The sequence below is a fragment of the Dermacentor variabilis genome, chromosome 7 (genome assembly GCF_050947875.1).
Source record: "Dermacentor variabilis isolate Ectoservices chromosome 7, ASM5094787v1, whole genome shotgun sequence".
In the NCBI taxonomy this organism is placed as follows: domain Eukaryota; kingdom Metazoa; phylum Arthropoda; class Arachnida; order Ixodida; family Ixodidae; genus Dermacentor; species Dermacentor variabilis.
In genome coordinates this window covers 96,408,644-96,424,459 of record NC_134574.1, presented here as the reverse complement: position 1 = coordinate 96,424,459, position 15,816 = coordinate 96,408,644, and the positions used below count along the sequence as shown (strand labels likewise).

Sequence of the window (15,816 nt, the reverse complement as noted above, 5' to 3'; positions counted from 1 at the left end):
GTCTTTGTGATTCATTATTGACCTGAGACTAAGCAATAGAGATACACTGCATTGATGATCAGACGAGGCTTCCAATATACACGAAGCAGATAACAATGCAAAGAAAATGAAAAGGCAGAAAGCCTATATGGCTTCGTCAGAGGCTTTTTTCTTAGAGTGGACAGCACATAAAGGTGTATATTGTATGCAGATGTCAGGGGAATACAACAGCCCAAACACTTTTACTGTAAGTGTGGTATTTTACGTTTATTCAACAAATCTACAGTTGAAATTGTATTCTGTGCCTCAGCATCTGCATAACGCCATACATATGTACCTTATTATGAATAGTATACACAGATGCCCTAATAACTATGGGAGATCACAGTCATTCCAGAGTACCATGACATCGCTCCCTTGTGTTTTTCTCATGATCCATTCTTTCGTTCGCTGTAGCTGCTCGGCAGTAAAATAGTTTCGCCAATCGCCGACTATCCCCTTGCGAACAAAGCCGGAGCCCTCGTGCATTTCCTCCTTTACATTCGCCATGTCTTTTATCATAGCAAAAGTCTCTGATTTCTCTGGTGCAGCTTTAAGCATCAGCTTTGCCACGTCCTGTGGTTTGCCAGGAAGTAAACTCTTCATGCTTTCCAGACTGCAGGCGTGGAGGACTCTCTGAAGAAGCTCATCGTCATTACGCAACGAAGTTCCGTGGCCTTCGCCAAGAAAGTCGGCGATTTTGAGCACTTGGTCTCTGGTGTCCGCCTTGAGTTGTTCATATGTTATGAAAAGGATATTTTTTGATCCTCGATGCTCGTACCACGGCAGCAGGTGGTCAAAGTAGTCGCCGTAGAGTACCTGAGGGTGTGAAAAGTTACATATGTTTAGTTAAGACGAATAAACATCGTTGATTCAATGAAGACAAGCAAGCTTTTCTATAAGTGGATACAGCATATGGTTTCTCATCTTTTCTGATACAATCTGCACCACCGATTCCCCTCTCTTGCGTTAGGGTTTAATTGTGCTTTGAGTTCTTACCCAATACTAAAATAGAATTTTGCAAGTAGCCGTGGACTTCTTAAATTCTGCAACAAACTTAATACTATGTTTATGATGAAAGTGTTAATTGAAAAATAGACAGTTCGATCGTAAGACATTATTTAGAATAATTACTTATGCCGAATGTTTATAAAAGTACATAAATCGTTCATGCTAGTAGTTTTCCAGCCAACGTAAAGCAAGCAATAAAAAGAACACACGCACTCTGACAGTGCGCGCTCTGTGGTCTGGACATAAATAGCACAACTCAGCAGAGCATAAGCAAACATGCTTGAAGTTTCTGCAAAATATTACTCTTTTACACCTTATTATTCATGATACCCGCCGTGGCGCTGCTTTGTGGCCATGGTGCGGGGCTGCTAAGCACGAGGTCGCGGAATTGAATCCTGGCCATTGCGGCCGCCTTTCCATTTGGGCGAAATTCGAAAACACCGGTGTTCTTATATTTAGGTGGACGTTAAAGAACCCCAGGTGGTCCTAAATTCCGGATTCCCCCACAACGGCGTGCCTCAGGATCAGGAAGTGGCTTTGGAGCGTAAAACCAAATAACGTTATTTTTTAATTATTCATGATGAGGGCCAGTAGCAGATTGATATATTATACATACCATTATATAGCCCGTTATTGCAAACATAGCAGTTCCTACTTAGATGGACAAAGGTACTGTCCAGCGATGCCTGTCTCAATGCCACACGCAGGGCATCAAATATCTCGCAACGCGTAATACATGGCGCGAAGGTGTCACCGTCTACGCGTGCCACACACGCAATATCGAGTAACGGGCTTCATTCCTCTGCACAACTATACGAGAGTAAGCCACATGACACCTACTCACGCATTGACTAAAATTTAATATTGCGTAATTTTGAACTCAGCTAACCAGGCGATCGCTTTTTATACACTGATCCGAGAAATTTAGGCATTTACTAGGAATATGGCGTTGGTCCCAATCGCATAAGTTGTACTGCATTTTTTAAGGTTTTTTCGGGTTACATCAATCCCCCGCAGCTAACAACCGTTTATGCTATCTTAAAAGTCCACATATCCTTTTGTTAGTATCGTCAGATGATAGTGGAACACCCCTTTCAGCTATTTCATGTCAGCTATTAGGGCAACGATGCAGAACCATCTATAATAATTTTGCTGTCTTTCGGACAATTCCTGAAACCTAAGCACTGTTTGGCCTATAACAGCATAAGTGGCCATTTTCTCCATGGCATCATACGAACACGGCTGAATTATAATAGCTACTGTGTTTCATTAAAAGCGACGTCGCATTGATGGGGACTTCGCTAGGTAATGTTGCTTGTCAGAAAAAGTGAAACATTTGTGATTTGGAAACGTATTAATCAAAGGTCATTCATTGAAACCGGAATCTAGTGAACCCTGACATGCATTCAGTGGGGACATGTTAAAAAAAAAGAATCTGGAATCGTTGTAAACCGCACGGCAGTAGCAAAATGTACCATAGGAAGGGTTGTATCACTATTTATTTGGAATTGAGCAGTGGAGGACTGTTTTTTTTTAAGATATGAGCATGGAATACCACAAGGGTGGCCACCATCGTTATAACAAAATGACCAAATACAGCACTTTTGATAAGGAAGCAACTGTCTTATATTAATAAAGCAAGGAGACTCCTCTCGCGTTTGCTAATGCCAAAACAATGGTAGGGTTCTGCACGTGATATTGGGTTGAAAAGCGACCGATCGTGCCCAACTCTAACCCGCATTGCGGACACTTTCCTGATTACTATAGCAGGCATTGCACGCTCTATACTCAGTACCTAGGGGAAAGCAGAACGTTGAACATTGCGATAGATAGACTCCCCAGGAAAAAGCGGAGTTCGTTGTGCGCACTGTTGTCACCAACACAGTGGTCATACATCTGTGTCTCCGAGTCAGGCCACCTTCGAAAGGGCAGACGCATCGCACGTACGAACAAAATTAACTACCGCAGACAAGTCACGTTCCGTCTGGTTTCACAGTGCATGTGGTAAAGTGGTAGAAAGTTACCTTTCCTGCCAAGTAGAGGTTGAGGAACTTCTCAAAGGAAACATCGGTGACAGTTTTAGGAGTCATCCCCTTGATGAAGTGGTAGAAGGACACTGCACAGTCATACGGGTTCCTGGCTACGTAAATATACTTGGCTCTATCCACTGGTCGTAAAACATTGTACGGAAAGTGTGTCATCACGGGACCATTTCTCAAGGGGTTCTCCGCAGCAGCGGCTCCTGTCATATCGATAAATGGGCTCATCAGTCTGAATTCACCCAAGTTGGTGACCGGTGCTGCACGAGTCAAAATATTGTATACAATAAACTGCATCCAATTTGTGCCGCATTTAGGATACGTATCGACAAATATGTCTCCCTGCCGTGGCTTATAGTTGACAGCGGAGATGATAGCTTCATCCTTGAACAACTTGTGCAGCCACATGCCTTCGACGTAACGGTACGAGTCCTCATCCATCGGGGCGCTGCTGGTTGTCCCTGCGGAGGGGGGTTGAGAAACGGATCGAATATTTTATAAAGTGGTTTTGACAATTCCAAATTGTAAATTTGAAAGCATAGCGAAGGAGCTTTTCGGCAACGTTTTCCTGTACAGGATGATCATTTCTAAGCTTCCTGGAATTCACAAATATCGATTGAGGTAGGCTACAAAACTCTTGTTTTGCATTTGGATTATTTGATGAGGCAAAAATAACTAGCATGATACATCTAAGCATATATTCAACTAATTAAAAATTAGCTAGCTTACATCTTATCTAATTACCTTACGGCACATATTGCAATTACCAGATTGTACCAGGTGAGTTTGCAAAGCGGATCCTCTTGAAATTAAGCTCCAGGATGACAAGAGTTTCGAGATAATCTTTCCCAAAGTGCGGGACGAAATACATGGGCTCTCCAGTTACTTTTGTGCTTGTCTGCATAAAAGAGCGCCTTGTTAAAAATGCAAGTGGGACATCAATGCTTTATTATGGTGAGTTTGACGGCACATATCTCCAAACAGATGTAATTCTGGAACTACATCCGAAGTCAATACACGTTGCATACTCACCGGCTACTATTCGTAAATAGCAATAGGCCGCAAAATAGATAATTAGGAAGTTCATTAATAGTTTTTTAAAAATTATTTTAACATGTGTCTTGATTTCTCGTGTAAGTAATATCGGCCTGTTTCAGTAATTCATCTGAAAGTCTTCAATTATTTTACTTGAAACGGCCGATTTTTCAATATTTAGGAAATCTTTAGAATTATCACCCCGTTTACTGAGAGCAGTTAAAAATACAGTGGTTAAGCATCAAAGCTGCTTAATGACTCATTATTAGTAAGTTCATGAAGTTATTTTCGGAAAAACAACAATTCACAATGCGAAGCATAGCGAAATCTTTCCGCGATAATAAAACAAATCTTTATGAAACAGAAAAAATAAACTTGTAAGTGTTACGTTTTTCTAAGTGTCACCGTTTCTCGAGCTTTGCGGAGGCGTGAGTGCGCCAAAACGTATTAATAGGCGAAGTACTACATTATTGTTCCCAGTCTTAAGGTAGGCGTTCTTAAGAGGAACAGCCCCAACGGAATATCCTTCGCAGTGTCCTCAGGCACATGCATTTCATTCAATGACCCGAGTCAAATCATCTGGCAAAAGTAGTCTCTAATGTTCTGTTATATTATTTGCACAGTCCGAGTCGACCTTGCGTTGTAGCAATGGCAGTTGCACATACCCATCGACTACCATAAGCTTAGACCAGAGTGAGAGAGATAATAGAGTAAGGAAAGAGCTTAACCATGACTCCATCCGGTTTTCTACCCTAAGCATGGAGAGCGAGAGGGGGAGAGAAAGACGAGAGAGAGAGCCACGTATCTTCGTATACAGACTGACGGCAATATATATATATATATATATATATATATATATATATATATATATATATATATACGAAAAAATGAAATGCTTCGACGTATTCACATAGGACCTTCAGGAAATGTGTGGTCATTCTAGTGCAGAAAATAGGCTGTTCAGTACGCTTTCAGTCGGACTGTGGCGTCCGAAACAAAATCACGCGCAATTATATCTACTGCCTGTCACAGACTGAATTGACGAGGCGCTCTGAACGTAACACAGAACCGAATATTTTGCCACCACGATAGGCTCTACAGGTTCAGCGTTATGCCGTTCGTTCTCTGCAAGGCAGCTATCACACTCGAGGGCATCACGTTATTGTCTAGCATGGCCTGAAATTGAAAACTAGCTTATGCTATTTAGACGGCATTGTAGCGTATATTCTTTCATACTGCCACATCTGCGGCGCCATGGTGAAGTGATCGCCTGTCTTGTTCAGGTCGGACTACAGCTCTTTACAAAAATACAAATCGAAAAAAAAAATGAGATGCAGCTTCCCAAACAAGGCAATAAAGCTTATGGGGCAGTTGTTTAGGCAAGAAAGGATTTCACCGTACCCTGCGAACACTCCATCAAATAGCGAAGCCATCAAACATTGTGAGTGGAACAGTAAGCTGTGCATCTGGTACTAAGCTGCTCGTTCGTCTTTCACGAGGAATGAGCAGTTCGCGACGAATATTGAATATCGAGCTGAAGGAATTGCTTTGCATTGGACAGCGAGCCTTTAGATAAAGAGCCAAACTCTTGCACACTTGATTGCCTTATGCGGCTTCTCTAGCATTCGTGCAGGTGCGCTTTAAATTGATATATATTTATACTCCCCATACTTTATCTATTTCCCCCTCTTCAAAAAATATACAGGCGTTTTTACCTCTCTTAGTTTGATTTGCCCTACGATTATCTACAATGGCGCAACTAACATATTCATATTTAAAAGAACAATAATTAGTTCTGTCATTTTATTACAATAAAAATGACATGCCAGAGAATAAAAAAATATTGCTGGCGCTTTCTCAACAAAGCTCGAACGTGAAATTCTGCACTCGGGTCTGATTCATGTAGAATGGGTTGTCTTTCTTTATGACTAAGTGCTCAATGGCTGGAAAACCGTGTGCCTATGCATGCATGCACGTACGTATGCATGCGTGCAGGCGTACATTGCATGCGCACATTCATATGTGTATACGTACGTACGTGCATGCATGCACGTACGTATGCATGCAACCATGCACGTATGCATACATGCATGTACGTATGCATGTATGCATGTACGCATGCATGCATGCCTGTATGAAGAATGTGGCGTTTTGTGGCGCAAGAGCCACATATAGCCAAAAGAGCGCCAGGCCAGTGTTATGAGTTCGCAGTGGCAGTACGAATTACAGGAGCTAGACGTTACATGGTTGTAAAGGGTCCTAAAAACAGTCGCTGTAAAGTGTGTAAAACGTATATATAACAAAATAATGCCAATGGGTAATGAGCTGTACTGTGGACACGAAAGATTGCGAAATCATGATGATATAGTAAAGTACGTCAGAGGTGTACATTTACTTGAAACACTACTGCCTTAATAGAGCCGTTGAGATGCGAGGGCGTAGAGGCAAGTGCTATACAAAACGACTACCACAGCGGCATCCCCTGGGAAGAGGATGTGCTATGAATTTATGGGGCTAAAAACGTGCAAGTCGACTTCATTCAAGTATCCTAGAACGGCTTTAGCGCCATAGAACGGTTCTGCACCAAGAAACGTTTGCAGGATGCAGAGGGGTATGCTGGTGGTATACAGGAGGAAAATATTTCTCTCAGCTTCGGCTTCCCGATACTCCAACAGGACGGTCAGCCAAGGTCCGAAGAAGGACCGCCTCTCCCCACATTTCTCTCATTTCCAGGCTCATTTCCAGTCAGTAAAAATTGTGGGTGACATAGGTCTGTCCAATCCTGAGTCGACAGAATAGGGCATCAGTTACTCGTCCTTCCGTTTCAGAGGACCAGAAACGTAACTGTGGCTTAATCAAGTGAAGCTTGTTCGTTGTTTCCACATGCCGCAAGCGCTCCCGGTGGCTGCGCAGTTTCTTTTGTAAGATAGGATTCAGATCTGTGACAGCCACAGCAGCGATAGGCGTAATAGCTTGCGATGTGAGTGATACGGCCATTTGGTCTGCTAGTACATTATCCTCGATGCTTCTGTGGCCAGACACCCAGCATAATATGATATGCTTGATAGATATATACGCTCTACAGAGAACAGAATAGAGGTCAATAGGTGCCGGGTTTTTATGCTTACAGAGTGACTTCAAGGCTTTTACGATGCTAAGCGAGTCTGTAAATATAATTGCTCTTTGGAGTTTTGATTTGTTTATATCCTTCACAGTCCAGAATAGCGCATAGGCCTCAGCCGTAAAGATACTTTTTTCCGTGTAGTACACCGGATCCTCAGGAGGATGGACCAACGCACGCGTAAGACACCCCGACATGTGACTTAGAAGCGTCTGTGTAGAACTCTGCACGAGTACTTGCACTTGAGTTCTAGGAAATGCATTTTCATATGTACCTCTGGAAGATGTTTGGTGAACTCTACAAAGGATGTGTCATACTCTATCAACTGGCGCTGCCATGGCGGTAGCAATTTTGCTGGAGCTATGGGACAATCTTCATGAACTGGAACACCCATTTCCTCACTAAAGCTCCTTCCTCGCGGCTGGTTGGTTATCGAAGAGTGTGGATGCGGTCATGTCATTTATAATGGAGTGAGGCGGATGGTCACGGTTTGAATTTATCTTCAGGAAATATGTAAAACCGGTATATGACCTCTGAAGATGCAGCGAACACGCATTTGCTTCTCCATAAAGGCTTTATAAGGGGCTTGCCATGAAGGCTGTAGTCGTGAGGTGGATTCCAAAATGGTGGATAGGATCCGACAAGATTAAAGCACTATGGTGCCGCAGTCAAGACGTGGGCCGACAAGACATCTGTACAAGTTCAAACGATATTTGTTGTCACTGCCCCATGTGCTTGATAGAAGCTTCAATAAGTTCATTGTTTTAAGGCCCTTCGCCTTCAAGTATTTAATACGCAGGATGAATGTAAGTTTTAAGACCAATATGTTGCCGAGAAACTTGTGATCGGCACTTACAGGTATGCGACTATCAGATAGCTTAATAGCAGGGCCTGATACTATTCCTTTCTTATTCGTGAAAACAACATATGTACCTTTTTGCGGGCTCAACCTAAAACCATTTTCATCAGCCTATTTTGCTGTTTTATTTAAGGTATTCTGGACACGGTCGTTAGCAGAAAGCAAGGTTGCAAGAAATATGGAGGGGAAAACTGTTTGTGTATGAAGGCATGCCTGCATGCGGTCAAGGTGGTCTGCAGTCAACCTACGTTATGTGAAGAAACACTGGAAAGGATGCAGTATTTCTTTGCTTTCTAGCAGGCGGACAAGGTGCCGGTTTGTCTTCTTTCAAGCAGCTTGCATAGACAGCTTGTCAAAGCAATAGGTATGTAGCTACTAGGTGAGGAAGGGTCCTCACCTTGTTTGATTAAGGGGATTTTGTAGCCTCTTTTCAGGAAGATGGAGTAGACCCCATAACATTAAAAAGAGAGGAATGTTTTGTATGTTTCAGGATGTTGATGCTTGATCATTTCATTTACGATACGGTCACTACTTGGTGATGAGTTGTTGAAAGAAGCAAAAGATGTTTTAAGCTCTGCTAAACTAAAGAGGGAATGCAATCTCTTTTTTCTGCGCATTTCCGTTCAAGGGGCTGTTGCTCTGCCGGTTCTTTCAACCTCAGGAATGATTACGTGCACTGAGATGCAATGCAGGTACATTTAAAGTGTTCACCCAGACAATCTGCCTGATCTTCCAGGCACTACTACCTTCTAAGGGCAGGGGGGAGGGGGGTTCATTTCGCGGGCTTTCAATTTATTCACCCTATTACATACTTTCGGCTCTTCCGTGTAAGAATTTATGCCAAATATGGACCACTCTCAGCTCTCTGTATATTACGTCGACGTGTTCTCCTGCCTTGCTCTTTGACCTGTTTGAAATTAACGAAGTTTTCTGCGGTTGGAGAATTACGAAGCAGTCGCCAAGCTTTGTTTTGATTTTTGCACGCTTTTCGACATTCGTCATTGCACCATGACATCCGATGCTTATTATCCAGTCCGTTAGTTTGTGTGACGCATTTTGTTGCAGCATCTATAATAAAACATGTCAAGTATGCCACATCATCGACCAGATTAAAAGCATAAAAGTTATCTTCACCTAAATGTGTGAGCTGTCGAAAGAGTTCTCAGTTCGCTGATTGGACTTTCCATTGAGGAAAATGTGGCGAGCATACATTTTGTTTTATTAGGTTTAACATAATAGGGAAGTGGTCGCTCCCAAAGATTTTCTTGAGAACGTGCCACTCCAGGTATGGCACTAGTATGTTCCACATTATGGTTAAATCTATCGAAGAGTCGGTGTTATGTGTAACATTGTAGTACGTAGTTTGTTTCTTGTTCAATAGACATAACCCCGAAGAAAAGAGAGCATTCTCAATCAGGTGTCCGGCGTATCACAACGAGAGTCGCCGCATAGGCTCATAGGCATATGAGCGTTTAGATCACCGACTATCTGTGGTGGAGGAAGTTCATCAATGGAGCTCTGAAACTGTGTTCTGGAAAGCTTAAAGCACGTCGAATGGAAATGGAACTAATTCTGACTAGATTACCAAACAACACTGCTCGGTCAGGAAGTGCCTTGAAGGAACTTCATAGTTCCAATTGCTGACATGAAACACCCTTACCGACTATTACGGCTACACCCGCCGAATAGGCGAGTGCGTCTTCACGCTCGTTGCGGAAAGTGGCATATTGCCTTAGAAAGTTAGTCTGTGCTAATTTTGTGTGTGCTTCTTGGGGACCTTTGGACTGAAATTGCGAAGGAGTTCTTTACATTGTCCAGACTGGAGAATTCCTCGCCAATTTTATTGTAATATTTGGGTATTCATAATGAGAATGAAATTAAGACTGTCTGTTTAGTAAAGAACAGCTAGGTTAGAGGTCCCTTTCGGTGGTCCCGTAATGCGGTATTCCTAATTTTTTTTGCAAGCGGTCAAGTTATTCTCGCTGTTCCTTAGGCGCTAGTGGCGCTGTTTGAAAATGAATTGTGTACACCGCCTTCTGCGAGGCGGTAGGCATCTGCTCTCGTGAGCGATTGCTCGTTCACATGGCATCTTCTCAAAGGATGAGGCCATTGAGATCGCCAGCCAGGAGATTGATGGGCCCTTCTGCTGCGGCGGAGCAGTAGGGCAAGTAGCAGCCGCCATAGGGGCTGATGGCGCCATTGCAGCTCATTGCGTGTGGGTCGTACAGTCGCCGGAAGCCGTTGTGTCACTTCCCCTTGGCGCGTCGCATCAGCAAAGCTGCTATTCTGTAGGTATGACACGCGCCTGCGTGCCTCCTTAAATGCGATACTTTTTTTTCTTTGGTAGTCACTATTCATTTTTTTCCATGACGGGCACGACCCGGAGTATGCGGCATGCTCGCCGTTCCCGCAGTGTTGAGCGTGTTCGCAAGTTTCACAGGCATGATATGCGGCACTACATTTAGCACTACATGTATTATTACATGTCTGTCGATCTCAGCAGTTCTGGGAACTGTGGCCAAAACGCTGGCATTTGAAACATCGAAGAGGGTTTGGAACATAGAGTCATAGGCGTGGCTTTACGTAGCCAGCCTCGATTGCCTTAGGCAGCATGGTTGAGCCAAAAGTAAGTATCAGATGCTTTGTTTCGATCTCATTGCCATCAAGCCTTAGCATAACTCGATTAACATGGATCATATTCTGCTCGCTCCAGCCCTCCAACAGTTCAGCTTTTGTCAGCTTCATTAGGTCATCATCAGAGACAGCACCACGGATGGAGTTCATAGTTCGGTGCGGGAATATTTGCACTGGAATTTCCCCAAATGTTACTAGATTAGGAAGCGTTTCATGCTCTTTCACATCGCAGAGTTCCAAAAGAACTCTCCACTAGCCTTTTTCCATGCCTTGTAGGATGCACCAAGTGCTTCGGGGAGACATTTCGACACTAGGAAAGGTAAAATCATTCTCAGTGGTTTAAGGCTTGGCAGAATGAATGACATGGAATCGTAGAAGTTCGTAATCTGTTGCCGAAAATCTTAAAAAAATATTCGGTGCGCCCTCTTTCCTGAGGGCGATCAGGGAGTTGAGGGAAAGAACTAGCCATTAGTTATATGAACTTTTCGGCAACGGTGAGAGGATTTTGTTCATACAAGGTCTGCCAATGCCAGCTCTGTACTCATCAACTATAACCAAAACTGCTATAACCAAGGTAGGCTAACCCATACAACATAAACCCTTGCTACCTGAAAGACTGGAAGTAAACCGAAGTAAAGAAAGACAGGAGATGTGGAAAGCGAGAAAGGCGACGATTAGAGGGACAGAGAAAAAGAAAAAGGAGACTACCGATTTCCTCCAGGGGGGACAGTCCCTGGGTGCCGTCTACGTCAACCCGAGGGTAAAGGGGCGTGTTGCCTCTGCTGAGGGGCCTTAAAGGTCCAAGCACTCAGCATCGGCTCAACCCACAGAATACCCTTTTTCTAGAACACAGTTAAACCACCCAAAGGTAGACGTTGGAGGGTCCAACTATCATGTGTTCGGATACTTGTTGTCGTAACGCACCAAACGCCTGCTTACGCAGGATCCCCTGCGGGGACGTACTTACGTACGTAGGGATGTACGCACGTACGCAGATCTTCATGGGCGCAAATCATTGAAGAAAGAGTGTGTCATAATGGGAGAATTTCAGGAGAGCTTTTCCGCTGCTGCTGCTCGGGCTGCTCGATCACCGGACTCATCAGTCTGAATTCATATACAATGATCGAAGGCCTTGCGACTGCCCTTGGTACTCAGGGTATCTACGAGGGGATTATTTTTACGATTTAGGATATCTTTAACTGCCTGTGGCAGATGGCGTTATAGTAGTCCTTACCTTGAATATTTCAATGAAGCCGACGTCAGTTTCGAGAAATCAAAACACATATTCAAATAAACGTCCAAAATACACTAGCAATTGTTTAGGTAAGTATACGGGACATATTGCGGCTAGCGAATTAAAACGAGGGAGTTCAATGGATGTCCATTTGGATTGAACTTTGCAGATGACACGGGTTTTTAGATGTGAGTAATCACGTTTGCCGTATAAATGCACGTTTGTCCAACTTCCTTTTTTTTGCAAAAGCGCTTTTTTATCCATTGAAGCACAAAATTTACCGGGAATCATGTGTATTTCGCCCCATATTTGGCAAAAATTATGTAGAAACTGGTGTCACCCGGCAAATTGATTCCAAGTGAATACACCTTGCAAACTCACCGGCTGCAGTTCGTAAACTGCAATATGTGCCATACAGAAGTGAATTAGAAGTTAGTGAGTGAATATCTGGTAATGTGAACAGTGTGTGTCAATTCCTTCTGCATGTAATAACCCCCTTTTTGAACGGTCTAGCACAGGGACTAATATCATGCTATCTGCCAATAGCGGTTTTTTTATTTGGTGTAGGCTCAAAATTTTCACCCAGAGTGTACATACGTACACACATATATATAAATAAATAAATATATATATATATATATATATATATATATATATATATATATATATATATATATATATATATATATATATATATATATATATATTTACACATTGCCTTTTCAGCAAGCGAACTACAACACGCATGCTTAAGCTTTTTTTTTAAACTGCCAGCATCGAACTTCACGTGTACTCCAGATCTCTACGCGTTGCTCAACACAACGTTCACAGTCTTATAGATATGTAAGCGAGCCATTTTATTTTCTGTCTTTGTCATCGGCTATTGGATTTAAAAGCAAGGTATCAGACCAGCCTAGTTGGTAATAATGCCCAGTGCGACAGCGTGTGCACAGTGCGACACCATACAAAGGTGGGAAAGGCACGAGCCAGACAACTAGCCGAACAACTAAATTTTATTTTCACAATCGCCTGATCATAATCGCAATCGTAGAAGCATGCTTAGCAAAAGAAAAAGAATACTGATAATCCCTACGCAGATTAACACTGCGTACCACGTCGTACTTATGCCCGGTAGAAAAGTTCCTTTTTTGGATAGGGCGACAGAACATTTGCTGATTCAGTCGTATTGAGCAACGTCCGCGGCATCAATTATAATCCTGGTGCTATCGCGTGTGAGCTTACTAATTACTGAATTTTAAACATGAAATGCTTTTAGCTCCAGTTATCCGAGCCCTTCAAGTGGCCTTGATCCAAAAGCCAGAGCCATCATCCAGGCACACAAACGAGTCCATCGCGCCACTCAAACGAGATCATCCGGGCAACCAGAAAAAAACTTAAGAAATTCAGAAAATGTGGTCTCAGGCCTACAACCCTTTGAGCAGTGCCGCATTACATACGCTTCTTACTGCCGAGATAACTTACAAAAATACTGTTTCCGAGTTCTCCCTAATAGTTGTTAACAATGTCACTCAGGTTGTAACTTCTAGTAGGCTGAACATTTATTTGTCATTTCCAGTAGCGACGTTCAAAAGCGAGATACAGGGCACTAATAAATTCGATTGGCGCTGTAGTATACCATACCATACTATACGCTTCTCGCTGAGACGGGGTTTCCTGTGCTCTTTTGAAGACCAGTGGTCCGCGAGTTTCGCGGCGCGGGCTTTGCGTCACCTCGAGAGATGGCGCCCCGCTGCCTAGGCGCCTCATTCAGGCGATTTTTTTTTCTTCTTGCTGGGCAGCATCAATATGGATGGACCGGTGCACAGTATGGCCTGGTGCGCTGTGGTGAGTCGCTGCGCACACGCACTACACCCATTTTAAGAAAGTGGCTGTTATCATCTTCAACCAATCTGCTTTGCATGTTAGACTTTTATGATTACATCTACTTACGTTTACGGGAGGGACAGCAATTCTTTTTTTCAGAAATTGGGCGCTGATAATAATGAATCACATACACAGAGAATCATAATTCTTTGTATGAGAACAATTCTGCATGGTGACCGGCCGATGACAAAGAGCCCTTACCAAGCGAAAGCTCTGTGAATGTAAAGAGCTTTTAGTTGGCAAGTTCTGTTTGCAATTTCAATTAACACGGCAAGCTCAGCGAGTTGGTGATTGAGCATGTTCCTAGGGCCGGGCAGCGCAACCCAGACGAAAGACAGAAGGAAGTACACGATACGAGCCCAGACGAACTGGTTTAATTTTTCAAAGAAGTGACTAAAATACACAGAAAATGCAAACATGTCTCAAGTGACGCTTACCAGGATGAAATAGTGTTATCCTATCTTGCCATTCAAAAAGTGAGTCTCTTTATTCTGCAGAACGATAGAAGTCTGGTTAACGCATGAGCCTGAGTTTACATGCATGAAGTAGGCTTCCAAATATGGCGGTTGATTTTATTTATATTTTTATACAATATTTTGGTTTGTCCAAACAAAGATTTGCATAAGCAATTTCTACAATGCGCAACCTGATTCGAGCCTGCTGCATTCCCGATCGCACATTTGTGCTCCCTAAGGCGGATGTTAAGGTACTGCCCAAGTAATGGAAGATCGCCTTCACCAATAATTTGACCAACACAACGATTGGCTGAAATCGCCTTTTAGGTTCAGCGTTAGCGTCAGTACTTTTTTACCTCGGCAGCGTTAAGGGCCCCGTGTTGTAGAAAATCCGGCATCCAGCGTACCGCGTTCAGCGTCGAGCGTCGCTTCGGGACGCATACTTAATCAAGCAGTCTCTTGTTGTAGCGCCAGAAGATTACTGAATTGAAGTTATCGAAGTAAAATACGTCAGAAAAATTGTAAAGTACAACTTACACATAATCTAGAGACATGATACTTTCGGATTGTAATTTGAATATATGCGAAAACATAATCCTCTTAGCGGGCTCTCAGATGCAAACCCCTTTCAAAGCGATAGAGTTTTTCAGCTGCTGTTTGAGGTCTGTATGTACGTGCGGCGCAGTCCCCTCTGTTCCTTGCACACCATCAAAAAAATTTAAAAAATACCACAAAGCTCGGCTTCGTGCATAGTGTTCGCCGCCAACGTTGCCCAGTAAACATTGTGGTCACATAAGCAGCAGTTGCCGGGAAGCATGAGAACAACTCGGGGATCTTTCAATGCTGTCGGCGTTACACCCTTAAAGGGCAGCTTAAGCGTCCAACAAAATTTGTTATTACATGTATGGTTATGAAATAGTTCTTCTGCTGAAACACCAGCCTAGATCTGAATCAAACAGCAGTTGGTTGATCCACCTACCTCTGAGGCACAGAGTCTTGCGGTGTAGCTTGCCTGAACTCCGTTTCACGACAACCGCGAACGATAGCTCTCGAGGTACAAATGGCGCAACCCCTGGTTGGACTACTGGCGGGAATGCTACAGCGGCTTTGTTTTCTCTTGCGCAGCTCTCGAGAAAGCATTTTGAGTTCGTCTTTCCCTGATAAAGCCGCAACGTGACGCGCTTGGTGGACAGAAGGTCTTTGTTTGCACTATCGCAAGTGTAGGCGAGAGATGTACACCAAGTCGGTGACAGTCACTGGCGGAACTCGAAGCCGAGGCATAGTGGGTTATACCAGTTAAAAGGGCTTCTCTTTTATATCGCGTTAGCGCATTGCATGCCCATTCACCACTTTACGGTGAGATCATCCCCGATGTATTAGGGCAATTGGACTGTTACGGTAATTTCGCAAATCTGTGTGCCTGCTTCAGAATTTGCTTTAACCGCTGTGCAGACATACAATGTGTAAATCAAATTTTCCTTAACACTTGCTTAGGCGTGCGTAGCTTCTTGCGGTAGTATAGTTAC

At 43.3% G+C, this 15,816-nt stretch overlaps 1 protein-coding gene across 2 annotated transcripts in view; it reads right to left on the bottom strand.

Moving 5' to 3' along the window:
* Positions 1-221: 221 nt before the first annotated feature.
* Positions 222-15,816, bottom strand: part of LOC142587646 (sulfotransferase 1B1-like) — a 52,783-nt gene continuing 37,188 nt past the window's right edge. Inside the window, exons 1-3 of one of the 2 annotated variants that reach the window (XM_075698810.1) lie at positions 15,270-15,380; positions 3,054-3,529; positions 222-837 (exon numbers count right to left, since the gene is read on the bottom strand). In XM_075698810.1, the coding sequence (XP_075554925.1) occupies positions 352-837; positions 3,054-3,509 (942 nt within the window). In that variant the 5' untranslated portion in view covers positions 3,510-3,529; positions 15,270-15,380 and the 3' untranslated portion in view covers positions 222-351. Of the gene's footprint in view, positions 838-3,053; positions 3,530-15,269; positions 15,381-15,816 lie in introns of those variants that run through there. The other variant, XM_075698809.1, reaches the window with a different exon arrangement.